Raw genomic sequence first — 26,941 nt, forward strand, 5'->3', positions numbered from 1 at the left:
AAAACTAATTGTCGCGCTATTGAACACTTTTAAACTTAGTATAGGATTGGAGTTAAAAAATAATTTTCTCCCCTTTGGATCCTTCTGAGCCAAATTTATTTCACAAAGCTTGCTGACGTTGTCTATCGCCATTACCAAGGCTATTGCAGGTGAATAAACAAACATGTACATGGAATGAGTACATACGTGGAGAAGCGTGGCATATATAATCGAAAAATACCTACCACACCGTTATTTGTTAATTGTTTGAGTTGCATCCCGACCAGAGCTCTACTGACTTCTTTTTACTTGAAATAGTTTGAAATATATATGATAACATAAAATATTTAATTTTTATATAAATCTCAGAAACTATCGCTCTCACTGTCATCAACACCATGTTCTTCGTTTCTTAATTTTCTTAACTGTCTTTAAACTTTGAAATGTTATTCCCATCTCAACAACTGATAATAATCTTCTGTAAATAAATAAGCATAAAATTATAAAACTTAATTTTGTTAAAGTTTATATTGTTAGTTTTATCGATTTGATATACGTTTTTTATAAATGTTTCTTCTTTCCATAAATATAAAACTATTAATTCTTTTTTATGAACTGGTAGGAACTTTTAACTTGACATGCCTTATTTAGATACACCGCCACAGTGAAAATGAAACATAGTCGTCTGTAAATAATTGATTCATATCTATATCATAAAATATATAACATAGTAAAAGGTATAGTTGAATTATATAATTCGTTTATAGCATTGCGTGACTTAAGTCCGCACTTATGCAATGCCTTTCCGTGACATAAGTAGTTCATATAACGACAGCGTGCTTTATAAGCTCAGGCGATAAGTTTACTGTGCCGTATGAAATTGCTAAGTCGTGGAAAGAATAATCGTAAGTGCGAATTGAAGGGCAGCTCTATAAAATGACAAAAGAGTGACACTCGACGGCACCACCAGCTTCGCTGTGCTTGAGTACCAACTCGTACCCCAGCTGCTTTATCTTGTGACTGCTCGACCCACCTTATAAGTCATTCCATTCTTTTCTTCCCAAACTTTTTATAATCATCCGAAACGTATAAGCATTGTTTGATTTTTCTTTGGTATTTAGATTTCGGTGACTTCTTCATTTTACATTATACAATCTTTTCCTCCTCCGTATTATCGGGTCATTTTACTTTCTTTGATACATTAGCTACAAATTGCGGAAAGTTTCGCTTGAAGTTCATGGCTTCGCAGCCGGTAAAGTATTTCTTATCATGATATATGTCACTGTAAAATGCCTTATCATTAGCATTCGTTACAAAAGTTGGAACATTATGCATATTGTAGATGACAGAATCAATGAGGTATGAATATTTTTTTCTATCTTAGTATTTTTTCCTACTAAAAAGAATATGTTACGTAATTTAGCACGTGATAAATCACGTATCGTTTTTACATGATTCAATATTACATGAATTGCTACATTATATTACGTAAAATCATACGATTAATTCATAATTATTCAAAATCGTACGTCACATTAGTTTACGTAACTATTAACACGCGTGATTGTGTACATGACATCACATAAATTTACACGATTGATAAGTCTCCAATTCGAAAAATATGTTCGTTTGGATGATATGTCACTAATGCGCTTGCTAGGAATACAATATTTATGTAACTATTTTCAGAGATATCACATAAAATTACAAAATTAAGAGGGTTGATTTGAATCCGAAAATTTCGGAAAGTTAATTCTTTGTTATTATAACATTTCATTTCTTTATTTATTTATTATTGTGACGGCTAGCCATAACTTAGTTTTTTTTATATTTAATTATTAAATATGACGAACGGAGTGGGAACCTTCCTGATTTCCCACGATGAAAACGCATTCGAAATATAAACTTTGATAGTGGCCCGAGCCTGCGTACTCAAGCTTACAATCAACGCTCTATCCTGCTTTGTCCCACACGTATGTGTTGACAGGGGCCTACGATCATCGCGTATACATCGTGAAGTGTTATCACGCCGATAATGGAAGGGGACCATAAAAATGCAATCTATCTTTTTTTTTCCCACCGATTTTTAAGAAAATATCCGTAATATTAAATAGATTTTCATCAATTTTGTAAGCCATTATAATGCGCACCTTTTTGTCACCGAATAACCAATAAATAGAACAATAATGTATTTTATAATAAATCGTAAAAGGTTTGAATTTTTCTGAATGTTCATAATAGTCACTATGTATCGTCATAATTAATTAAGTTTAGTACAATTATGTATAAGTAATTATAAGCTATAGCGTTACTCTTGCTCTTAAAAGTGGCACTCCGAGAGCCATCTCTGGAGAAAAGGGCCCAAGTTAAAAAGGGACCGCCCTTTCTCTCTCTGAAAATTCACGCCCACAGACCAATAAAGAAATTCTGGATATGATTAGAAAATTTCCGACCAATACAAAATTTAGCCGTTATCGCTTCATGGGCCTGAGGAAAGGGATTTCCACCCAACCACCCACGGCTTATAAAAAGCTCTGTACAAGGCTGGAGAGGAAGTTAAGTGAAGTTAAGCTCAGTTCAGTCAGTTAAGTTAGAGGAAGTCAAGTTCAGATAGAGTAAGTGCGGAGTGAGCACCAGGAAGTCCGTAATAAGAAGTTTTTACTAGTGAGCGAGTCCCGGAGCAAGCATCAAATCACCCAACTATATTCAGAACATATAGAGAGAGAAAGAGGCCAAAGAGCAGAGAGAGAACGCAACATTAATAATAACTAAATTGATAAAATAAAAGTAAGTAAAATCTTAAACCTGGCTATCCTTTTCTTTCTTTAAGTAATCCGCCTTTCTTTTGGAAATTCATTAAGCGTGAGTCTGGTGAATTTCCATTAAAGTCCCTTAAGAACACATTAAGCGTGAGTCTGGTGTGTTCGTAATAACATTTGGTTATTACATTCCCCGTTAGCATACAGTTTTCTCAACGCAACAATATTGCTCGTCCCGGCTTGTGTGTTACACGATAGCCAAATCAGAGCAACCCTGAGTTTACGCTTGCTCCAAGCGTACCTGAGAGTGACCCCGACGTCACATAAAAATTTTGGAGGCCCCGGAGGGATTAAATTGTTGCAAAGAAAACTGTTAGGGTTTTCCTTTCTTAAATTATATCAGTGATCAGTTAGAGTAAAAGAAAATTAAGAATAGATACTACTTAAAGTATTTTATTGAATTTGAAATCTGTGAAGAATAAAATAAAGTAATAAAATTTTTTTTTTTGAATAAGAATACAAATTTATTAGTCAGAAAATCACTGATTTAATTGAGAAAATAGAAAATAAGTTTTGTGTTAAACAAGGAGATAGGTTAAATTGAAAGTGAAAATTAATTGGAGTTTATTTGGATTGAACTTAGGAAAATTTTGGGAAAATTAATGGGAATTTATTTTGTAATAAAGAATAGTGAAATAATTTAGAAAATATTGAAATTTGAATGAGTAAATTAATAGAAGAGTTAGAGAAAAATAAAGAAAATTAAGTTGTTTAAGAAAAGAGTTTGAAAAATATTTGAAATTTGAAAAAATTTTCAGAGAAGAATCATTTTTTATGAAAGTAAAATTATAAATCAGAATAGAAAATTCGTCCAAAGAAAAGTCTTCTTTTGTGCCTTGAAGAGAGAAATAAGAATAAATGCTTATTATAGAAAAAAGAGGGTTTTGAATTTATGTTTTGTTCTAAAAATTGTATTTAAAAATAAAAAGGTTAATTTAGAAAGATTGAAAATAACATACAGGAAAATTTTTTGAGATAATATTACGAATCTTGTCTGAGTCGGAAAGAAATACATTAGCAATAAAAATTAATTAGAGAAATTAGAAATCTTGCGGAAGAAAACTTAAAAATAAATAAATAAATAAAACTCGGAGTAAAAATAAAAGAGTATTGTGTTTAAAAGAAATTTAGGAAATCTTGCTGAGAAAAATAATATAAAAGTAGAAATTTTGAAATAAATAATTTTGCAAACTAGAAAAATTTAAATAAGAAAATTGCCTGTTATAAGTAAAATAAATAATTTTAAAAACAAATAGTATCAAAGAATGAAAGGTTTAATTAAGAAAGTTTAAGTAAAAATAAAGATAAATATCTTTCTGTAGGAATCAAAATTTATATCTAAGAAATGAGTTGCCGCAATATATCTGTAAAAATAAAATTTTAATAAAACGTTCACATACAGTTTTCATAATTCTACAAACGAATAAGTTTTAATAAAATTTCGTTGTTTAGATAAATAAGATTTTTGGTCTTTCTTTTAGTTGTAATGCCACCGTTCGTAAGTTTTAATACTTTTTCTAACGAAGTAGTCGACACGGTAGATGAATTAATCGAAGATATTACACATTTAAAGGACAGTCAAATATCCGTAATTGATAGGGTTAATAATCATAGTTCCGATATCACAAGAATAAATAATAACGGTCGTAGTCTTAGCGCACGTGTCGCGAAACTTGAATTAGAAAATAAGCATAGAATTGAACAGATAGCTAGTTTGGGAAATATTTGTGTAGACTTAATAAAAACAAATACTGCCCTAAAGAAACAAGTTAAAAATCTTAGGAAGCAAGTAAAAATTAATAACAAATTAATTAATAGGAATACGATTTCAAAAAGGGCTTTAGCAAATAAAGTAGATAAATTAGCAAAGTCATTTGAAAATTTACAATTATAAGTAAAATAATTCGCGATAATCCTTAGTTTATACACAGAAATAGATAAGGTTTTATTACGATAAATTAGATTGAGATTTCTAGTAAAAGTATGAAGTTCAGACTTTTTTTAAAATCATTCTAATTATTGAAATATAGTATTAATATAAGTTTGGTGTCTTTGTTTCGATATTGTTCTAGTGGAACTAGGATATAGAACAACTAGAAAACGGCTAACTAAAACACAACGAAGAGCTCTCGGGACAGAGATTCGAAAACACGAGTTAGGATTGCCAAAGGACAAGTATGAAAATGGATTAAAAGAGATATCTAAGCAGAATAAAATAGAGTTAGCTCGTCCGATAGAGATTTGGTCAACACCAAAAGACGAGGTACAGGGTCCACCCAAACAATCTGCACCTTCATCAAGTAACTCGCCTACAACATTAGAAGAAAAGGTCGCCCAATTTCGAAGATGTTTATGTCGACATTTTGTTATCCCGGAAAAGTGTGTTCGTTGTCAACAAACATTTAGGAGGGAATACAAAATACCGTTTTGCGAAAATCAAAAATTAAAAAAAAAGCATAATATTAAAGACGCCGTTATTAAAATTGCAAAAAGTGACGAAAAACTTAAAATACTGAAGGATGGTACAAAAGTAAACCCGGAGGTTTACGAAGTTTTACAAAGATCCTTGCGCGCGATTAAAAAAATTAAGATACAAAAGAAATCTTCAGAGCCTCCTTCTATCCCTAAAGCTCTTTTGAGTCCGCCTTTACCACTTATAACAAAAAAGAATGTAAATTGTAAGGCTTCTCCCAATTTATCCTCTGCTAGTGAGCCGATATCTAGAATAGACAAATTTTTCGGATTAATAAAAGATTATAAGAATTCCTTAATTAAGCTGTAATTACTTAACAATTTGTCAACATAAAATTATGTAAAAATATATAAGTACTTGTAATATTTAGCAAAATAAAACACCAAATAAATTTATACCTTCTAGTACAAATTTCATTTTTTTTTTTCTCTTCTCCCTTTGTCTGACATATATAAATGCATATTTAAGTATATAAGCTATATAAGTATATTTATTAATGAGCGAAAGCAAGGATAAGCGACTTACACGCAGCCAGTCGAGAACCTCGAGTGTCAGCTGGACAATTAGTAAAGTTGGCGGAAATCTAAAGCGATCAACAGAATCACTCCCTGACTTAAATGATATTCAAGACAGTCCTGCTTTAGATCCAGATTTTAATCGAAACAGATCTTTACACCAAGTCGAAACTGCGTCCACTTCACATACCTTAAACGACTCTATTATTGATTTACCGATCCCTTTTATTAATTATAACAAAATGCCGCCGAAAATCAATAGCGAAGCAGAAATATACGCCGAAACCAAAGCATTACCAGGACATGTAGTATCGTTAAATGATGCATTAAGTGTAGTACCAACATTTGATGGAAGACCAAACCAATGGACCCAATTTGTAGAAGGATGCAAAGAGGCATTAAGTATAATACCGCCAAACATAGAAGAAAATTTAACCAAACGCTTAAGATCGAAATTAGAAGGAGAAGCACGTGCTACAGTAGTAGGACTAACATTTTCCACTGTAGATGAATTATTAAATCATTTAGCTGACATATTCGGTCCTATCCAAACACTAAATCAATTATTAGGTGAATTAGGCAATGAGTTTCAAAGAAACGAGGAAAAGGTATTAACTTTTGGAAATAGGTTACGACTGTTAAGTAGTAAAATTATTGAAGCCAAAAAGAAAGAAGAGAATCTAGAATCTTTAACGCCTACACAAAAACAGATAATTGAACAAAACATATTTGAATGCTTGAGAAGAGGACTAAAGCCCGAAATTCGGCTAAATTTACCTAGTGACACCACTATCCTGAATGCGCTAAAGAATGCCATAAAAGTCGAAAAAGACCTGGAATTACAATCAACATTGCGAGCACGAGCCTCTAATAATTCTCGTTGTTTCAGATCAATAACCCTCTGTCAAAATTGCAATAAAGAAGGCCACAATGCCCTAAATTGCAATAGTATAATTAGAGAAAGTAAACGATGTAATTTCTGCAAAAAGGTCGGTCATGAAGAAAATTCATGCTTCTCCAAGTTAAGGAATAATATTACAACATGTCAAATTTGCAATAGGAAAGGTCACGTTGCTAGTGATTGTCGAACACATCTCAAATGTCAAATATGCAATAGAAACGGCCATATAGCTGCAGACTGCCGAACTCGAACACAAATAAGAATGATAAATCAGGTTATTTGTCAAATTTGTGATAAACCTGGCCACTCAGCGAAAGAGTGTCGCAAAAACTTAAGCATCAACCGTGATACAGAAGTTATTTGCCAAGTTTGTCGCAAGTCAGGCCATTCAGCAAAAGAATGCTATAATAGTAATAGTGTTACTCCAAACACTAATTGTTTTTATTGCAAGCAACCAGGCCATTATATCGCTAATTGTCCAAAAAGACAACCATATCGCCATCAGTTTCAGGGAAACGGGCAGCAGTCCTCTCATCAGAGCGCGATGCAGAGGACCAATTCGAATCAAGCGCATCAATTACAAGAGACGGAAGTATCGCTCAGTCTTATACCGTAACAAATGAACCAAAAATTTCAGCCAAAGTCCCAATAATTAACGCAAACTTCTTAGGTGATATTAAATTTCAAATTATGATTGATACAGGCTCAGAAGCTAATATAATGAAAATAGGAATGATTCAAAGTTACACAGAACATATAAATAGTACTAGATGCAAACAATTAAAGGGAATAGGGTCAGAGGTCTTTATCACATTAGGAACAATTACACTATCAATATTTGGTTTACCGACGGAATTTCAATTAGTACCAGATGATTTTCCAATACCTTGTGAAGTAGTTTTAGGGGCTACATATTTTTCAGAAAGCAATTCTGTAATAAATTTCGCAACACGACAATTTATTGTAGGAGATCATGTCATACGATTTCAAGAAAATAATGTTCAATGTAGCAATTTTTGTTATTTACATAGTACAGAAGGAATAGAAGAAGTTAGTATAAATGCAATACAAAAGATTTCTCCAAAAGTCAAAGTTTTAAATCCAGCAACTAGTACCAAAGAATATTTCCTAATAGACACCGGGTCCGAAGTCAATCTAATAAAGAAACGTCTTCTGTCACCTGGAAACGAAATTGATAACACGCAAAAAACACAAGTCCGAGGAATAGGAAAAGAAATAATATCAACTCTTGGTACAACCGAAATAAGGATATTTGACACTTACACTATCTTTCATGTAGTCGATGATGCTTTTGGAATGACTTACGAAGGAATATTAGGCGCTTTATTTCTCGAAGAAGCTAAAGCCATCATAGACTTTGGATTTAATAATTTTAGAGGAGAAAACTTTGTTGTACCTCTATTATTAGAACGAGATCTCGGAAAAATCATGCCAAGACCACAAGTCAATAAAGTGCAGCTTAGTCCTGATGAGTTTGACAGAATATTAAACGAATTGATACCCTTAGATTTTGGAGTACCGTTTAATTCGGCCGTCAGACACGTTTATAGTATTGCACAAGACAGCGTTAACGAAGAATTAGATATAGAAGATGTAGATAATGATTTAGGGATAGCCGACGTAATCTTAGATGAAACCAACGAAGATAGTAATAAAAACATAGAAGATTATTTAGATTTAGGTCACCTGAACGATACTGAAAAATGTTACATTGTTAGTCTCATTAAGGAAGTACGAGATGTGTTCTATCTTCCTAGCGACAAGTTACCGGGAACCGATCTTGTCTTGCATGAGATAAGAACAATCGATGATGTACCAGTAAATAGTAGACAGTATCAATTTCCTCACGCGATGAAGGATAAGATTAACTATCATGTCGAAAAATTACTAAAAGCTGGTATAATACAAGAATCTACTTCACCATACAACATCCCCATATGGATCGTACCTAAGGCAACAGACAGTAATGGAAGAATGGTGTTGGACATGAGAGGATTGAACGAAAAAACAATCGCTGATTCGTATCCAATACCTAACATTACACAAATTTTTGACCAAGTAGGAGGTGCTAGATTCTATTCCGTACTTGATCTCGCCATGGGATTTTACCAAATCAAGATGCACCCAAAAGATGCGCATAAAACGGCTTTCAGTACTCCTTTCGGTCACTATGAGTTTGTGCGTATGCCATTCGGATTGAAGAATGCACCCGCGACTTTTCAACGTTTAATGGATACGTTGCTCCGCGGACTTCAAGGGTTAGATCTGTTCGTGTATTTAGACGATATAGTTATATATGCAAATACACTTGAAGAACATGATCGCAAATTCCGAATGTTAGTAGAAAGATTACGAAAAGCAGGATTGAAATTGCAGATTGGAAAATGCAAATTTTTAATGCGACGAGTTAATTACTTAGGTCATATAATAAGTGAAAATGGTCTAGAACCAGATCCGAAAAAAATTGAAGCAGTTAAGGAATTCCCAAGACCAAAGTCGGTTAAAGCTGTACGTCAATTTTTAGGGTTATGTGGCTATTATCGTAGATTCATTAAAGATTTTGCGAAAATTGCTAAACCTTTGACCAGACTTTTGCAAAAAGATACGGTGTTTGAATGGACAGATAAAATCGAAAGTTCATTTTGTGAACTTAAAGAGTTGCTGTGTAGCGCTCCATTATTACAATTCCCAAATCTTGATAAAGATTACATAATCCGTACGGATGCCTCTGGAATTGCAATAGCAGGAATACTTTCACAAGGCACTATTGGATCAGACCAACCTATCGCATACACCTCTCGAGTACTACGTGGTCCGGAGTTGAATTACGAGGTTTACGAAAAAGAAGCACTCGCAATTATTCACAGTATCAAAGCATTCAAATCATATGTCTTCGGAAGGAAAATCACCATTATTACTGATCACCAACCTTTAGTTTGGTTTAAGTCAGCCGACCTCAATACCAGGGTTTTGAAATGGCGTTTCCAAATTTCTGAATATGACTATGAGATAATTTATCGCCCAGGTAAAGCCAATGCGACAGCCGATGCATTATCTCGGAATCCGATAGAACCAATTAATGTAAAACATATACGTCAGAATGATAGAGAAATTAAAAATCTAGTTTACTCTTATATCAGCAAACAGACAAGTGAAGAGGTTCAATTCTTAATTGATTCTACTTCCACTACCAATATCATTAAATCCTGTTGTGTACCGGACGATATACCTATCCAAATGTCCAATATCTTACCCATGCAGAGTATTTTTGCTGAAGATGATTACCAAGAATGTGGATTTGTCAAGTTAACAATAGCCGGGAATGAAATAGTATTTTATGTTGTTGCAAATTGTCAAATGCCATATCACGGAATCATAGGTAAAAATTTTTTATACAACACCAGTACGAAGATAAACTATAATAACAATAGCATAAACGAAAGTAACGCAATAAAACCTGTTGTTAGTGATAGTAACATGAAAAAATATAGAAAAATTTATAATTTATATACGCCACTCGTTGATGAGGAACCTCCTTTATTGAATATATATAATCCAAAATACGGATGGACACAGTATATGATTAATAGTTTATCTGAACAGAGTCTAATAAAGGAAAAGTATGCTTTAGGAATTCGTGATGAGACCGATCAAATTGACTTAATAGATATTAATGGTTTAACCTATAGAACTTTAGGATCAATAACACTGAAATTATTTGAGATATCAATGAAATTCCGTATTGTACAAAATGACTTTCCTGTAAATTGCGAAGGTATAATAGGATCTGATTTCCTTTTTTCTAGTAAAGCAAGTGTTAATTTTGACACAAAGACAATAAAAATAGGAGACACTTACATTCCTTTTAGAAGACGGAAAATACCAACACAAGAAAATAATAGTTACATATCTGTAATCACCGAAGCAGACAAAACTCATCAAATACCCGAAATAAATGTAGTTACTAGAAGGCAAAGACAACGATTGGAACAGTCATCTGATCCTTTGATAGTTCAAAAGGAAACTGAAGAAATCAAACCAATAAAACGTCCACGCGGACGACCCCGGAAAAGTCCTATTAATAATGATAATAAAAATATTATCCCACACCCAAGAACACCTCCCGTAGAGAAGTTGCCTATACCTGAATCTGTCGAAGTTGTTTCAAAACGTTACCCCGAAAGAACTCGAAATGAGATAGTTGATTACGTAGAAAGTGATCTAGACGATAGTGAACTTGAAGGTGAGGCACGAGTTATACCCAAAATACCTGTGCAACCCAATCAGAATCTACCTCACAATATACAAGATCCCGATTCCGAAGAGGACTCAATGAATAATAGTTCGGATGAGTCCGTAAATAACAACAACGATACCGCTAATATAGTTAAGGTTAAAGAAGCCATACATGTGCGCAACGACAATGTTGCTTATTTTATAAGCAGCAATGGACAACCTTGTGATGAAGGCGCTCGAAAATTAATAGAAAATAAGAAAATTAATACTAAGGTAATCTTACAAGTGGGTGAAGTCTCAAAAGAAAAGAAGAAGAAGAATTATCATCAATTTGGACTCTGCATACGAGGAGACCGCCCAGAATCGTTAACTTATATTAAGGATTATATACATATTACTTTAAAAATATTAAGAGACTTACTAATTAATACTAATCAAACTGAAGTCTGTATTGCTCAGAGTAAACATGTAGAAAATTTAAGTTGGATAGAAATAGAGTATTTATTAGATAGTGTCTTTAGAAATAGTGGAATAAAATTAATAATTTGTACAGATAAGTTAAAGTATGTACCCTTAGAACAACGCGACGGAATCTTTTATGAATTCCATAAATCCCCAATTGGAGGACATCGTGGCGTTTCAAAAACCTTTCACCGGATTAGACAAGAATATTATTGGGAAAATCTAAAAGACGATATACAAAGGCGAATCCAACAGTGTCTAGAATGTCAATTAAAGAAATTAACTCGTTTACAAACCAAACAACCTATGATAATAACTGATACATGTGCTACAGTGTTTGATAAAATTGCTATGGATATTGTAGGCCCTCTAAAAAGAACAATAAAAGGAAACGAATACATTTTAACCTTACAGGATCAATTAAGTAAATTTTGTCTAGCTGTCCCATTAGCAGACACCTTATCATCAACAATAGCGGATGCATTTCTTAAGAAATTCATTTGTGTTTTTGGATGTCCGAAAGCTGTGCTTACTGATCAAGGCAGAAATTTTTTGAGTTCGCTAATGACGCGTATTTCCAAGCGATTCAAAATAAAGAAATTAAAAACCACAGCATTCATGCCTCAGTCGAACGGTTCCCTAGAAAGATCTCATCACGTGTTAATTGAGTACTTAAAGCAATACACCGATCTTGACAACGATTGGGATGATTGGCTCGACCTAGCTATCCTAAACTACAATACCTGTGTACAAGAAAGTACCAAACATACGCCGTATGAAGTTGTATTTGGCCGCTTAGCTCGAATGCCCTCAAATAATCCCCTTCGTGAAAGCGATACGTTACCTACATATAAAGGATATATAATAGATTTAGTTGCGCGTTTATGTAGTATACGAAAATTAGCTTACGAAAATTTAGTTAGCTCTAAAGAAAAATCAAAAAAATATTACGATAGACATATAAATCCAAAAGACTTTAGTTTAGGTGATTACGTTTTCTTAAAATCCGGACCTAAACCGGGGAAATTCGGGGATCATTACTCAGGGCCTTATAAAATAGTTGGTATTCTTCCAAAACATAATGTAAAAATAGAGACTAAAAAGGGCACAAAAATAGTTCATTCAAATAGACTCCGAATTTCACATATAAACAAATCAACCAAAGAAAATAAGCCGAAATAGAAAAAGGGGTAGAGAGGAAAAATATAATATAATATAAAATAAAATGAGATAAATCATAAAACAAAATATATATATATTATGAAACAAACAAAAGATCAAAAGGAACATATAATGAAATATTTTCTGATTACAGAACCGAAAACATGATGCATTCTTCTCTGTTATCACTAATATTTTTAACAATAACTAATCCAGTTACAGCCATCATAGGATACGACTGCGGAGCAAGATCTCTTAATATAACCACTATATCTTTATTAAGTGTGGAAGAATGTGAAATGCCTTCTACAAAAATAAACGCAACAAGAAAGTACATTCAATTGTTACAGTTAAATAACTATGAAACTGCTCAAGTGATTCAATGTAAAGTCCAAGTAGACCGAACTGTTTATTATTGTGGAATGCATTCACATAATTCCATAATAGAGAATGGCGCAATAGAATATTTAATGGATGTAAGCCAACAAACGTGTTATGATTTACACAAAAGCGGTACATTTTATTTTGACAATTCACATGTATTTCGAGATATTAAAGTTAATCAAACCACGGTTAGACCCGCTATACTTGCAGGAAGTGTAGATCATAATGGAGAATGTACCTATGGTAGTTATTCCGATGCTTATGGAAGCTGGAATTCCGTAGTTGTCCAAGCTAAAATAAAAGTAACTTTACAAGAATACACCGCTTCTGTCGATTTAGATAATAACCAAATAATATTACGTAGTGGCGTTAGATGTATTTTAGGTAGTGAACATTGTGTAGATTCTGAAGGAGGATACACTTTTTGGGAAAGTGTACCTAAAGATGTATGCAAATTTAATCGGTATCAAATATTGTATGAAGGAACAGCTAATCAAATTGAAGGTGAAATAGAACAAACATTATACTCGTTAGTAACACAAGACATTGCTTTTGCGTTAATATCCAAATCTAAACGTAATCTATGTGGTTACGAAATTATAGTTACTGAACACCCAAAATTATTCGTTTATATTGTCGAAAATAATGCATTTTTTCTAAGTAAGAAAATATCAATGAACAACCTAGATATATTTGCGTATGTAAATTCTAAATTTGTATATGTAGAACGTCACATAAAAGTACAATTAAGTCGTATGTACAAGGATGTTGTCGTACATCGCTGTAAGCAAGAAAGAGAAATTATGAAAAATGCACTTGCAATTGCTAGTCAATCTCCCGATCAGTTTGCCTATAATCTCATGAAAGGACCCGGATACATGGCTGTGACAGCAGGAGAGGTAGTACACATCGTTAAGTGTATACCCGTTGATGTGAAGGTATCGCAAGGAGACGAATGTTATGCTGAACTAAAAGTAATCCATAACAACCATACCAAATTTTTATCTCCAAAAACACATATTTTGAAGGCTTATGGGACAGTAGTTGATTGTAATGCTCTCCTACCCACATTTTTTTACTTTAATGATGACTGGTATAAGTTTTTACCAAGAGCAGTAGAAGCAAAAACTCCCACCACTCTTAAGCCTTTTTCTGGATTAACTTGGAAGTACCAGAATATTCCCTCACTAGCCACCAGCGGAATATATACAGAAAAGGATCTACAAGATTTAATGAACAGAATCCTGTTCCCCTTGGAGCAACCTGCAGTAATAAATGATGTAACCAGAGAAATTCGTGGACACACCATAAGAGACAGTAATGGAATAATTGGAAGGTTAATGAACGAGAATGTAATGGAGCAGTTAATAATCAATACCTGGAGCAAAATGTGGATGAAATTTATGACCTTTGGTACTTTCAGTGCCGGTATACTTGCAATTATACTAATTGTCCAAACTACAAAAAAATTAATAGAAGTCCTCATCAATGGAATAACTCTACATAGCATTTATGGATGGTCTTTTCATCTGATTGGGGCCATATGGAACAGTTTAACTACGTTTCTGATACATTTAGCACCAAAACCCACAGAAGCGAAAAGGGATGTAGAATCACCAGCAAATATTGCCACCGCTCCTGGACAGGAGTTATATCCGACTCTACATACAACAGAAAATGAAATAACACAACACAACCAGAGTAATTCGATTCCAGCATCACAATCTCAAGCAGTTAAACCATCGTTTGGGTTCCTCCCATGTTAGGGTAAGATCTTCGAGATTAATAAAATAATAAAAATAATAATAAAACCTTGATTACAGCATGATACGACAAGATCTTTATAATTAGAATAAAAATTTCGATTGCTCTTCCTCGTTGCACTCCTCTAGCAATCGTTTAAGTGTGGGGGTGTGACGGCTAGCCATAACTTAGTTTTTTTTATATTTAATTATTAAATATGACGAACGGAGTGGGAACCTTCCTGATTTCCCACGATGAAAACGCATTCGAAATATAAACTTTGATAGTGGCCCGAGCCTGCGTACTCAAGCTTACAATCAACGCTCTATCCTGCTTTGTCCCACACGTATGTGTTGACAGGGGCCTACGATCATCGCGTATACATCGTGAAGTGTTATCACGCCGATAATGGAAGGGGACCATAAAAATGCAATCTATCTTTTTTTTTCCCACCGATTTTTAAGAAAATATCCGTAATATTAAATAGATTTTCATCAATTTTGTAAGCCATTATAATGCGCACCTTTTTGTCACCGAATAACCAATAAATAGAACAATAATGTATTTTATAATAAATCGTAAAAGGTTTGAATTTTTCTGAATGTTCATAATAGTCACTATGTATCGTCATAATTAATTAAGTTTAGTACAATTATGTATAAGTAATTATAAGCTATAGCGTTACTCTTGCTCTTAAAAGTGGCACTCCGAGAGCCATCTCTGGAGAAAAGGGCCCAAGTTAAAAAGGGACCGCCCTTTCTCTCTCTGAAAATTCACGCCCACAGACCAATAAAGAAATTCTGGATATGATTAGAAAATTTCCGACCAATACAAAATTTAGCCGTTATCGCTTCATGGGCCTGAGGAAAGGGATTTCCACCCAACCACCCACGGCTTATAAAAAGCTCTGTACAAGGCTGGAGAGGAAGTTAAGTGAAGTTAAGCTCAGTTCAGTCAGTTAAGTTAGAGGAAGTCAAGTTCAGATAGAGTAAGTGCGGAGTGAGCACCAGGAAGTCCGTAATAAGAAGTTTTTACTAGTGAGCGAGTCCCGGAGCAAGCATCAAATCACCCAACTATATTCAGAACATATAGAGAGAGAAAGAGGCCAAAGAGCAGAGAGAGAACGCAACATTAATAATAACTAAATTGATAAAATAAAAGTAAGTAAAATCTTAAACCTGGCTATCCTTTTCTTTCTTTAAGTAATCCGCCTTTCTTTTGGAAATTCATTAAGCGTGAGTCTGGTGAATTTCCATTAAAGTCCCTTAAGAACACATTAAGCGTGAGTCTGGTGTGTTCGTAATAACATTTGGTTATTACATTCCCCGTTAGCATACAGTTTTCTCAACGCAACAATATTGCTCGTCCCGGCTTGTGTGTTACACGATAGCCAAATCAGAGCAACCCTGAGTTTACGCTTGCTCCAAGCGTACCTGAGAGTGACCCCGACGTCACATTATAAATCCTAGTGTTCAGATTACAACTTTGTAAAAATTAATTGAGAAAAAATTGTGAACTTTCGTTATTATATATCAATACACTATCAAGAATTTTTATTATAATAACTAACACGGAGGATAATACTTCATAAATTACACTGCTAAACTTTAAAAATACTAAATCATATAATATTTTCTAAAATACATAGTCAATTTAGAATATGCTTCATTTATTGTCCCACAGGCATCATACAAAGTTTGTCACAGAGTTCACCGTAGAAACCAAACTTGCAATAACACTCGCCGGGTCGTCTGCAGTGGCCTTGGAGTGGGTCGCAGCCTTTCCGACAAATTGGCACTTCGCATAGGCTTCCAGTCCATCCTAATGGCACGCAATTTTTCATTTTAGACGTTGAATTATTATATATACCCTTATCATTTTTTTTCTTCAACTGAATATTCATTGTCTTGATTTGGAGTTTTTTATTATACACGGATATAATATTCTAGGAATTGTGCTGAGGAATCATTTGTACACCGAGAAAAAAAAAATATATATAGTGGAAAATCGAACCGATCATGAGAAAATAATTTATTTTGCTAACTAACGTGTAATGTTAATTACTATAAGTGAAGTAGAAATTACGACAATGTTCGAGCTATTCCATTGGACAAGTTAGCTATTCGCGTATGACAGTGAAAAATTGTTACCGAAAATAATAAATACAGTATGATTTACTATATTTCAACTAATATACAGATAAGTTGATTTTATAATATTTATTTTGCATTTTCAACAATATCATACCGTATTTACCGTATTTTTTATTGTCACTTGCTATTTACCACTTCACTATTCAGTCTAGTAAAATTGAGCAGCTCGATTTTTCTCGGTGCACTGTCGATCAATGATTATATTCATTACGGCGAGTGCATATTTCGTCTACAACTCCATTTTGTAAAATTCAATATATAACAATGAGTAAAATTTATAATACCTGGTAGACATTTGATTTCTTTTTGTGCGTCACACGTAAAGTGGGAGCCGGCATGTAGGCCGGAAGAATTTGCGCATGCTTGCTGCTTCCATTCCGTTGTCATGTACCTATACAAGCAAAGCGATACGTCGAATAATTGGTAACTCGAAAGAATTGCTGAAACCTGCCCTGCCCCATTAACATTATGCCCCTCGGAGTTCATCTGATTTAAGATCAAAAAATAGCTTTTCTTTTTCTGTCGAATCGAACAGTCTTCGCAACCCCCTGATTGCGCAACGCTGAAGAAATGGATGCGGCCTCAATATTGGTACGAAGGACTATTCTTTCGACACGCCCCTATGCAGTTTGTCAGGCTTGCTATCACTTGGCGCCGCCTTGCCGCCCCCAAGAAATACATCGTACGCGACACCTTCGAAATACCGGCTAAGGGGATAAGGCCCGTGCGAGCAGCGAACCGGTATGTGCGCGAGCTATCGTCACCGTGGGATCCCGTTGAATTGAAAGATCGGCCTGCGGATTTCTCCCTTCGTGGAATAAACATTGAACGTATTTCCGTAGCGCGCGGAAAAAAGGAAGAAAACGAAGCCGACCTGATGACTGAACCGGCGAGGGCGCCGGTCGGCAGGTGTAGAAGGTCAACGGCGGCGGCGATCCCGGTGACGGCGATGTGCTGCGCGGCTGGTGGTCCAGCCGGCGACCTTACTGACAGCTGGAGCAGCGTGAAAATTAGCGCTAGCATTTCTTGGCTGCCCAGTCGAGACTAAGCCCGGCGCAAAGTGCGAGGAGCGCACACCAGTTATCGTACCGCCGGCTGGCTTTTTCGAGAGCACGGCCAACTTTTGGTGCGCGCGCATTGCCGAACGTAATCGACAGATAAACTGTGTACGTGCCCTTATGCTCGCCATGCAAAATCCTGCACATCAGCCCCGAGTAAATATATAACCAGTGGAGACTCGATTGCTTAGAGACTCCAAAACGCGATTTGAAATAAGAAATGACGAGTTCAATATGAATTGTCAATTTCAAGTCAATTTTAATTTTATTAAAATTAAGTAACAGATTATATTGTTGACGTGTAGCCGCGTGTACGTAGGTATATATATCATAAATGTCCTTTCGATAATTAAGGCAAAGATTGATAAAGGAAATGATAACAGACCTGACGGTTTGACAGAATGTTTTTTTAGAAAATAATGTCATCCTTTTCTTGAATGTTAATTTAAACATGTTGCAAGTTTTACGCGTCACGGTGACGATAGTTGAGTTTTAAGAGCGCGCGTAGGTACTTGCAGTGCTTCCTCCGATGGTTCGGAGTGGCGAGGATCCTGCTATTACTGGCACGATTCTCTTTATCTTCGGGCGATTTCTTTGATGCCTCTTGTTCGCCTGTTGATAAATCTCTAAGGTAATTGGTACAAACCTAGTCAGATGTACGGAATGTTTCCCCTCTCGTGAGAGTTCGCGGCTATTTTGCCCTTTTTCTTTGACCTGAAAGATCTTCGTTAGAAGTCTCGTCCGTTTCGCTACTACTTGTTTCCGTACTCTTTAACTTGTTGCTAATGTGCCTTTGTAAAGTCGCCATCCGAGCATGTAACTCCTCAAGCATAGGTAATGAACTACGCTTAGGCATAGTTCTAGCCATTGTGCTCCCCACTGTGAAAAAGCATGGCTCACGTTTCGCGCAAAAAAAGCGCAATGACAAGCGAGCGCGGGCCTTACCATGGCGGGTCAGTGCGGCGCTACGATAAGATCGACTTTGAAAGGTGTGGTGACGTAGTACTATAGTACGTAGTAATCCGAGAACAAGACACGAAGTATAATATGTACTATGAGAATCACAAGCTTTCTAGCGGCAATAATTGTAACTAATTGTCGTTGTCGATGTTAATCAAAATTACTATTCTCAGGCGATATGGATGTCAATGTATGGCGTCCTTGTCGTCCGCCCATTTGTAACTATATGAGATAGGCAACCCGCAAGCTGCAGAAAATACGCTCGTTGCATATATATTTCAAATAAAACAGTATTTGTGATAATTTTATTTATATCTATGCCTTGAAATGTATCGTACATCAATAAGACCTTTTAATACTTTTTAGTAACGAAGTTAAATAGTATCTTGCTAAATTGACCAAAATTACCTTCAAACTAGTCTTTTTATATTCATTTCTTTGTGAAAATCGAGTAATGGTTGTTCCCAGCGTTCTTCAAAGTAAACTGCCAACAAGAATTTTGCGTTTTTGCCGGTTTGTATTGCCCATGGAAGATGATAGTTCAGGTACAAATACCTTTGCCTAGTTGAACAAATGATTATAATGTAGCTAGGAATTTTATTCAGACAAATGACAAATGTCTGATTACGTATAAATATACATACTTGGGTTTGAGCCTGGCAGCACCAAAAATCGCGCCAGCAACGCACATCGGCAGTTTGAGCTGCAAACCTTCGACCCATTTAACGGCCACTTCGCCGAGCATTGTCGTTGGCATCAACAGCATTGCGTGAAATATATCATGTACTTCGCGATACCTTTGCATTACATAAGCCAATTCCAAGTCGTCTACGAATTGCACCGCTGGTCGATCGTCCGGCGATACTTTCTGTAACGTTCATTATTAGCGGTTTATTTTTTAGTTTTACTGTTTTACTTTCATATAAATGTTACGATGTTTCATCTACCAAATAATTCGTAAAAAATATAGAATGAGGGAGTCGAGACACCAGATTCTTTTATTGAAAAAAAATTGATTCGGCATAAAAACAATTGAATTAAATGTAACTGAAATTCGAAAATTATTTGCAAAAATTGATGTAAGTAATTTTTAATTATTATGGCAAGTGAGGAATCAGGTGAAGCTAGTAAAAAGTGGAACAATTTTTTTTATCTATCACGGAAACACTGTCAAGTAGATAACGCCAAGTCTGTTCACAGATTTTCGTTGTAACTGCCAAGATCGTGGAATTTCAAAAAAAAATAAGGCCAACATAAATATTTTTAATTCGAGAAAAGAAAAACTCTCACGTTATTCTCGAGGAAATCGGAGTAAGTTTTCCCGACGGTTGCCGCAGGTAAACTCTTGAGATAATCAAGATCAACGGTAGCGGTATTGATCCTTGGTTTGTCATTGAGAATCCTTTGGCCCTCCTCGCTAGCCATCATCTGTCGTAGACAATGATTCAAAGCAGTTTCTCCAGTTGTTTCGCCAAGACAAGCAATCATATCGCCACGGTACGGGTTGGTAATTGAAATCGTGGCCGAGCCAGCAGCGAGTAATGCTCGTTGTAAAATCGACAGCTCCACCCGACGCTTTGCGTAGTCCTCAACAAAAGCATCGTGAGAGAACGGTTTGTACGTGCTTGATGGCGCTGTAACGATATAATTTTCTTTTTGTTGAAAAATTATACTACAGTTTTTTTGGAACAAGCTGCTTCTATGTCACAGCCATAAAAAATTAGCAATAATTTGTTGAACATATTGTTTCATAAAATTGTTACAAACACGGCGCCCATAAAATGATTCACTTTTGCTACGTGCTTCTCTTAATAATCAGTGACTACTCTTCCAAAAATAACAATGAAATGATATAAAAAGGAATTCCGGTGTTATATCACAATATTTCCGATCAAAACAAGTATCAAATATTATGATTACCTAACATCTTTATTCTATATGTAATGAAAGTGTACAAAGAACTTGGAAAGAATAAATTGTATAACATTTATTACTTATATTTTGAGGAACTAAATTCTTTAACGAATTCTCCAAGATGTAAAATATCGCCAGAAATGTTAAAGATTATTTTTAAAACAAGTTGTTTTAGAATTTTCCTTACATGACTATTCATTTTCGCATCAACATTATCAGCATTATCCGTCAATGAAGTAAGTAATGTTCAAGTCAACCTCTAACTAGATTCAAAAATTTTTAAATAAACAGTAAATAACATTTTTTTAATTATCATTCTTTCACTTACTTAATTTAATACATTGGTAATTATACAAATGAAATGTAAAGTTTTGTATCATGATATTGTATTGTAATAAATTTATTGAGAAAGAATGTTGCCAATATATTCTTGCAATAAATAAATGAAACATGTTTTTAATATATTAAGTAACAATAAAAGTGACAAATAAAAAGGCATATATTTTAAAAATAATTTATAATACATTTTATTTATCTTTCGCTTCTTAATTTTTACACGTGATAGCGCTAGGAACACATTGGAACATTTTAATGATACAATACACAAGATCTAAACATAAATCTTCACAACTAATAAAATCAATTAATTATTTGGCCTAAACAATATACAAGCTACTGTATACTTATGGCACTTGATACTGTCCGTGGTAACAGTAACTTGGCTTTGGTACGTAATGAGTGATTACAATCTCGTGACATGAGCATTTACATAAAAAAATAATTCGAAACGAAAATACTTTGATAAAAGACGATAAAACAGCACATGTCGATTGAACCATTTTCACTCTTGACTATCATTCATCAACGATCACGTCAATGTATTTATATGTATTCTTACTTGAAAATGTGCGTTTTGAAGATCCTACCCTTTTTCGAGAGGGTTTCGTTTTATTTGATATATGTTTATTGAAAATTGTATTTCTAATATAAATGCTTGGAATAAGAAACAATTATTTGAAAAATGTACTCCGATTCATAAATTAAAATTTAACTTTAAACAAAAATACTACCTGAAGGTCATACAACTTGTGTCTTGATGTCTTTCTGCTCCTCTAATAGAGGAGAGTACTTTGGCTCAGAAGGCTCTTTTCTACTAAATGTAACCCAAGTATAAATCAAACTTCCTAAAACGCTCAAATTCAGACCTATGAAATTCACCCAAGAAAATATGTAATCTCCTCCTATGATCATACCCAAATAAGTGACAGAGATATTTTTTAGACATCCTATTATTGTAGTTGTCAAAGCAGAATTATAATATGTACACAAAATCACACTATAAGATAATACAAAACCCATAAAACAAGACATTACAAATTGTATTAAAAACAGTGCATTAGTCCAATGAGGAAATTTTATTGCTTTGTCAATGTCATCTGTCCACCAGACAAGCAAAACAGCTGGAATCACCATAAATAGAGAATTATAATACATTATTCCATATTTTCCTAACTCTTTAGAGTCCAATTTTTTCTTCATGTACACAACATTAGCAGCAGTGAAGAAATCATTAAGTAAAATAAAAATATACCCTTCCATATTGAAAGCTAAATCATTGGAAGCTGCTATAAGAGCTCCTAGAATCATAGTGTACACACTTAACTGAATAGTAGTTCTTGCTTTAACACCAAGAATATAATATTCCCCTATCATTGTCATCAATATACTAAACCTCCTTAACACAGTAAACATTGGAAGACTTATTTGCTTAGTCCCACCAAGACCAAAGATCATGTTACAAATATATATCAATGGCAAAGGCCAAATTTTTTTGAAGGTAGACCTTTCTAAATCAGGATATTTTATATAACCAAATGCTTTGGCAATGAAAAGAACTATAATAGTAGCCAACATTTGTCCAATGCCTAGTACTTGAAACGATGGAAAATCAAACGATGTCAACACTGTTTTGTTTATTACAGTTATCATCAAGGACGATATACCATAGCCAAGAGCAGAGGATATTTTTAGGCATACTGTATCGTGTTGTAACTTAAACATGATTGAATCTATAGTAATGTTCTAATTTATAGATTACATAAGCTATCACTAATCATAAATACACCATTTCAACACTCAACATATATCTTGTCACCTATTTAAATTATAACAGCAGCTTAAATGAACATACACATTGATAATGATATTTTCGATTTCTTTGCTTTGAAACTCAATGGTCCATAAAGGCACCTGCTGATAGACTTTGACATAACTGTAGTTATTTTTAATCTGGATTGATGATTATTGAACCAAAATACAGTTGGTATGTACATCCAATAATTATTCTGAAAATAAAAATCAATTAATTTGTAGACATATGGCAATACAGTGATTATATTTATAGTTGACTAAACATGTCATTGACATTTTTTCCAGAATAAAAGTAATAATTTGTACAATGATAATGTATCTTCCTATGTGCTCTGAATTTTCATTTATTTGAATGCAAATATTAGTGCCTAACTTCTCATCTACTTTCGAAAGTTAATTTTAAGTCAATGTGAAAATATGGCATATATGACGTTGATTAAAGGAATAAAATGAATTAATATTATTAAAACTAGTTATATTTCATTTGTAATGGCTCAAAAAGATAAAGAATTATTTTTCAATCCAATAAAAGTAAACAAAATAAAACCCTATTATCATCCTCACACTCATTACATTATAGGTTATATGTCATGAACAGTAAATTGAAATTTAAAAGAAAATAATAATTATGCTTTTAATAAGATTGAAAAATTAAATAAAAAGATTATTGTTAGCTTTCTACTCACAAACAAGATTTTTGATTTTGACTAAAAATACGAAACATAAAGTTTTACTCCATTACTTTAACACGCAAGTACTTGTCAGTTCAACATTATTTTACAAAACAATTGTAGTGTTAAAAAAACGAATCCTTAAGCGCAGTAGAAATACCTCAGCGGTTTCCTCTTTTAGATATAGATATAGATTTGGGTCACAGTACGAAATATAAATTTTTACTTCATATTATTTTAGCACGCTAGAACTCGTCACTTCAGCACTATTTTACAAAACAATTGCAGCGGTAAAAAAAGAGAATCCTTAAGTGCAGTAGAAATACCTGAGCAATTTCCTGTTTTAGATATAGATTCAAGTCATAGTTGGGAACTATTATGCACAGAGAACGTGATTAAATGTACTAAAGGCCACGAGGTCTACGAGATGCGTGGCAGTGAGGCACAAACTAACCAGAGATTAGTAACTGAATTGCGACTCCACTATTCACTACGCTATTTCACTTTCCTTTCCGCAATTCATTCAACGATATATGAGGTTATATTTTCAATAACACAGTCAAAGCAAAGCATATGTAGATTAGTCCTCCCCTTCTCCCACCAGTCTCCCACTATCATGCAAACGAACGTATATACAAAAAAAAATCAACTATGGTCGATACTGTTGATAGCTTAACATCGATGATTATAATAATGAAAATTGAATAAATCTTTTTTCTAATCATTTAACAATAAAATGAAGTCATTTGCTATTTCACGGTGTTACACTCGAAAGAAAACCTTGAAGCAAAATTATTCACTTCTTAAAAGATTCTTTTGCAGTAAAGCGAAAGAAAAACCGAAATCCAAGTAAGTTAACACTTGTTTACTTCATTGAAAAAGTATAATGCCGAGGTTATCAGATTAAATTTGCATTTTTTTTTATTTACTCATTGAAGACGGTTAAGTAATGTCTAATAATAGTCTCTACTTTCTATTTTTCTTATTGAGCTCAATTATAGTAAGTTATTTATCATCTATAAACATTATCGACAGTGAAACTGCTTCTGTACAAAAACGTACATTTAACTTTGTATTAAAATATATAAATTTTATTCTATTAAAACCATGTAGATTATACAATTTCTTCTTTCTTTTTTTTACATAATAAGAGTAGAATGGAATACTGTTGTTGGACTGGAAATTCATGCCCAAATTTTGTCGAAATCCAAATTATTTTCTAAAGCTAGCACAGCATTTGGAAATTCAGTTAATACATGTGTTTCTTTCTTTGACTGTGCTACACCGGGAACATTGCCTGTAGGTTCAATACAAAACTATGAAGTTCCTATTTTTTAAGACTTTTTTCCATTTACATAAATTTGTTAACAGATGTTGAACAGGAAATGCGTGGAAACTGGTGTTTTGTCAGCCCTTGCATTGTCATGTAAAGTCAATGAAATTTCGCTATTTGATAGAAAACATTACTTTTATGCTGATTTACCTGTAAGTATAATTTTGATTAGAGCATAATATGGAAATTGTATTGAAGAACTTTATATAGGCTGGTTATCAAATAACGCAACAACGTCAACCATTGGCTGTTAATGGATGTTTGAACTTTCATGTATTTGTCCCTGGAGTTCACAAGGAACCTTACTCTAAGTCATCAAGACTGAAACAAATACAATTGGAACAAGACAGTGGAAAAAGCTTGCACGATGAAGAAGGCAAGAGGTATAATTATGTTTCATTTTGAACACTTGATAAGTTTTTTACTTAATAATTATAATTTTAGGAGTTTGATAGACTTAAACAGAGCTGGTATACCTCTAATGGAATTCGTTTTTGAACCTGATTTAAAGGATGGTGAAGAAGCTGCTGCACTTGTCAAAGAACTTATGCTTATTTTAGAAAGATTGAATGCATGTTCTTGTATAATGGCTGGTAAATAAAAATGAATGAATTAGATATCCATGTAAATTTATTTGCTCTTCTTTGTTATTAGAGGGAGCCATGAGAGTTGATGCTAATGTATCAATAAACAAACCAGGTGAACCATTAGGAGTAAGAACTGAAATAAAAAATATAAATAGCGTGAGAGCTGTAGCTTCAGCAATTAAGTATGAAATTAAAAGGCAAATAATACTTCGCGAGAAAGGAGAGATCATTGTTAATGAAACACGTTCTTGGGATACTGTTAATAAAAAAACTGTCGCTATGAGAGACAAGGAAGAAAAACAAGTATATAAAATAATTTAAGGTCGATTGAGGTTGCATATAGGTGAAATTAATTTTTATGAATTTTGTAGGACTACCGTTTTATGCCTGAACCAAATTTACCACCACTATGCATTCACGTTAATGAAAATTTAGAAAATAAGTATAATTTAGTAGATGCTACTCTATTGAGGAAACAGATTCCAGAATTGCCACAAGAAACGCGAAATAAATTATTAGAAAACTACGCATTAAATAAAGCAGTGTCAATTATTTTGGTTGTAAGTATTATCATGTGATCTTAAAAAAGATATTTACTGAAAACTTATGAAAAATATCATTATTTTAGAATGAACCAAAATTATTGAAACTTTTCTTGTACATATCAGAAAAAGATGCAAAAAGAACGCCACAATTTGTTGCTAACATTATAGTTTATGCATTATTAAAATTTATCAACGACAATGATTTAGACATAGATTATTGGTAAGTTTTTTAAACATCCAAGATATTTTTGGTTCATTAATACTAAATTTTTATAATTATTTACAGTATGTCAATTCGTGATCATGTTTGCGAGCTAATTGATTTTCTTCATGCAAGCTCCATCAATATAAAAATATTCCATAAAGTTTTAAGCGAAGTCTTGAAAGATCCAAGAAAGTATCCAAAACAGGTATGACTTAAAATAAATTAATTCAAAATTTTATTTGCAACACTAAATTATAAAATATTTCTTTTTCATATTAGATTATACAACAAAACAAATGGTATCAAATAAATGACGAAGAACAGTTACGAAAAATAATTGAAAACATACTCGACAACAATCCAGATTTGGTAAAGAAATATGAAAAGGGAAAAATTAAATTGTTTCCTGTATTCACGCGTAAAGTTGTAGAAGCAACCAAAGATACAGCAAATGTATTGAAAGTTGAAAAGTTGTTGAAAGAAATGTTACAAATTAAGAGTGTATGAATTATTTATAATCTTTGGTAAATAAAAGCTTAAGAGTAATTCATAGTATCTCATAATCGTTATTGTTGAAGAAAAAGTTACAGCAGTCGACATAATAAAAATATTGAAGAGAAAATAAAACACTTAATATTTAAATACATGCAATTTGATGAATGGTGATAAA

At 33.5% G+C, this 26,941-nt stretch overlaps 2 protein-coding genes across 8 annotated transcripts; one reads left to right on the plus strand and one right to left on the minus strand.

Moving 5' to 3' along the window:
• Positions 1–16,376: 16,376 nt before the first annotated feature.
• On the minus strand, positions 16,377–24,066 carry LOC131667566 (UDP-sugar transporter UST74c-like). 4 transcript variants are annotated; one of them, XM_058941060.1, is made up of 8 exons: positions 23,928–24,066; positions 22,971–23,124; positions 20,156–20,499; positions 19,510–19,733; positions 19,274–19,426; positions 18,552–19,112; positions 17,132–17,238; positions 16,377–16,515 (listed from the first exon to the last, which is right to left on the minus strand). In XM_058941060.1, exons 2-5 carry the CDS (start codon positions 23,110–23,112, stop codon positions 19,276–19,278), a joined length of 861 nt encoding a protein of 286 aa, XP_058797043.1. In that variant the 5' UTR covers positions 23,113–23,124; positions 23,928–24,066; the 3' UTR covers positions 16,377–16,515; positions 17,132–17,238; positions 18,552–19,112; positions 19,274–19,275. The 4 variants fall into 4 exon arrangements, with proteins under 4 accessions (XP_058797043.1, XP_058797044.1, XP_058797041.1 ...); XM_058941061.1 differs by lacking the exon at positions 23,928–24,066 and adding an exon at positions 23,762–23,882; XM_058941058.1 differs by lacking the exons at positions 16,377–16,515; positions 17,132–17,238; positions 18,552–19,112; ... (1 more) ...; positions 19,510–19,733; positions 20,156–20,499 and having other exon boundaries at positions 21,315–23,124.
• A 13-nt stretch (positions 24,067–24,079) lies between these two features.
• On the plus strand, positions 24,080–26,911 carry LOC131667565 (glutamyl-tRNA(Gln) amidotransferase subunit B, mitochondrial). Of its 4 annotated transcripts, none has more exons than XM_058941055.1 (10): positions 24,080–24,139; positions 24,758–24,900; positions 24,973–25,086; positions 25,145–25,317; positions 25,379–25,527; positions 25,589–25,824; positions 25,893–26,081; positions 26,150–26,286; positions 26,353–26,476; positions 26,551–26,907. In XM_058941055.1, exons 3-10 carry the CDS (start codon positions 24,973–24,975, stop codon positions 26,776–26,778), a joined length of 1,350 nt encoding a protein of 449 aa, XP_058797038.1. In that variant the 5' UTR covers positions 24,080–24,139; positions 24,758–24,900; the 3' UTR covers positions 26,779–26,907. The 4 variants fall into 4 exon arrangements, with proteins under 4 accessions (XP_058797038.1, XP_058797036.1, XP_058797037.1 ...); XM_058941053.1 differs by lacking the exon at positions 24,080–24,139 and adding an exon at positions 24,194–24,450 and having other exon boundaries at positions 24,753–24,900; XM_058941054.1 differs by lacking the exons at positions 24,080–24,139; positions 24,758–24,900 and adding an exon at positions 24,194–24,450 and having other exon boundaries at positions 24,984–25,086; positions 26,551–26,911.
• The last annotated feature ends 30 nt before the right edge of the window (positions 26,912–26,941 follow it).

This window comes from Phymastichus coffea, unplaced genomic scaffold (assembly GCF_024137745.1).
Source record: "Phymastichus coffea isolate CEN01 unplaced genomic scaffold, Cenicafe_Pcof_1.1 PCOF00068, whole genome shotgun sequence".
NCBI lineage: Eukaryota > Metazoa > Arthropoda > Insecta > Hymenoptera > Eulophidae > Phymastichus > Phymastichus coffea.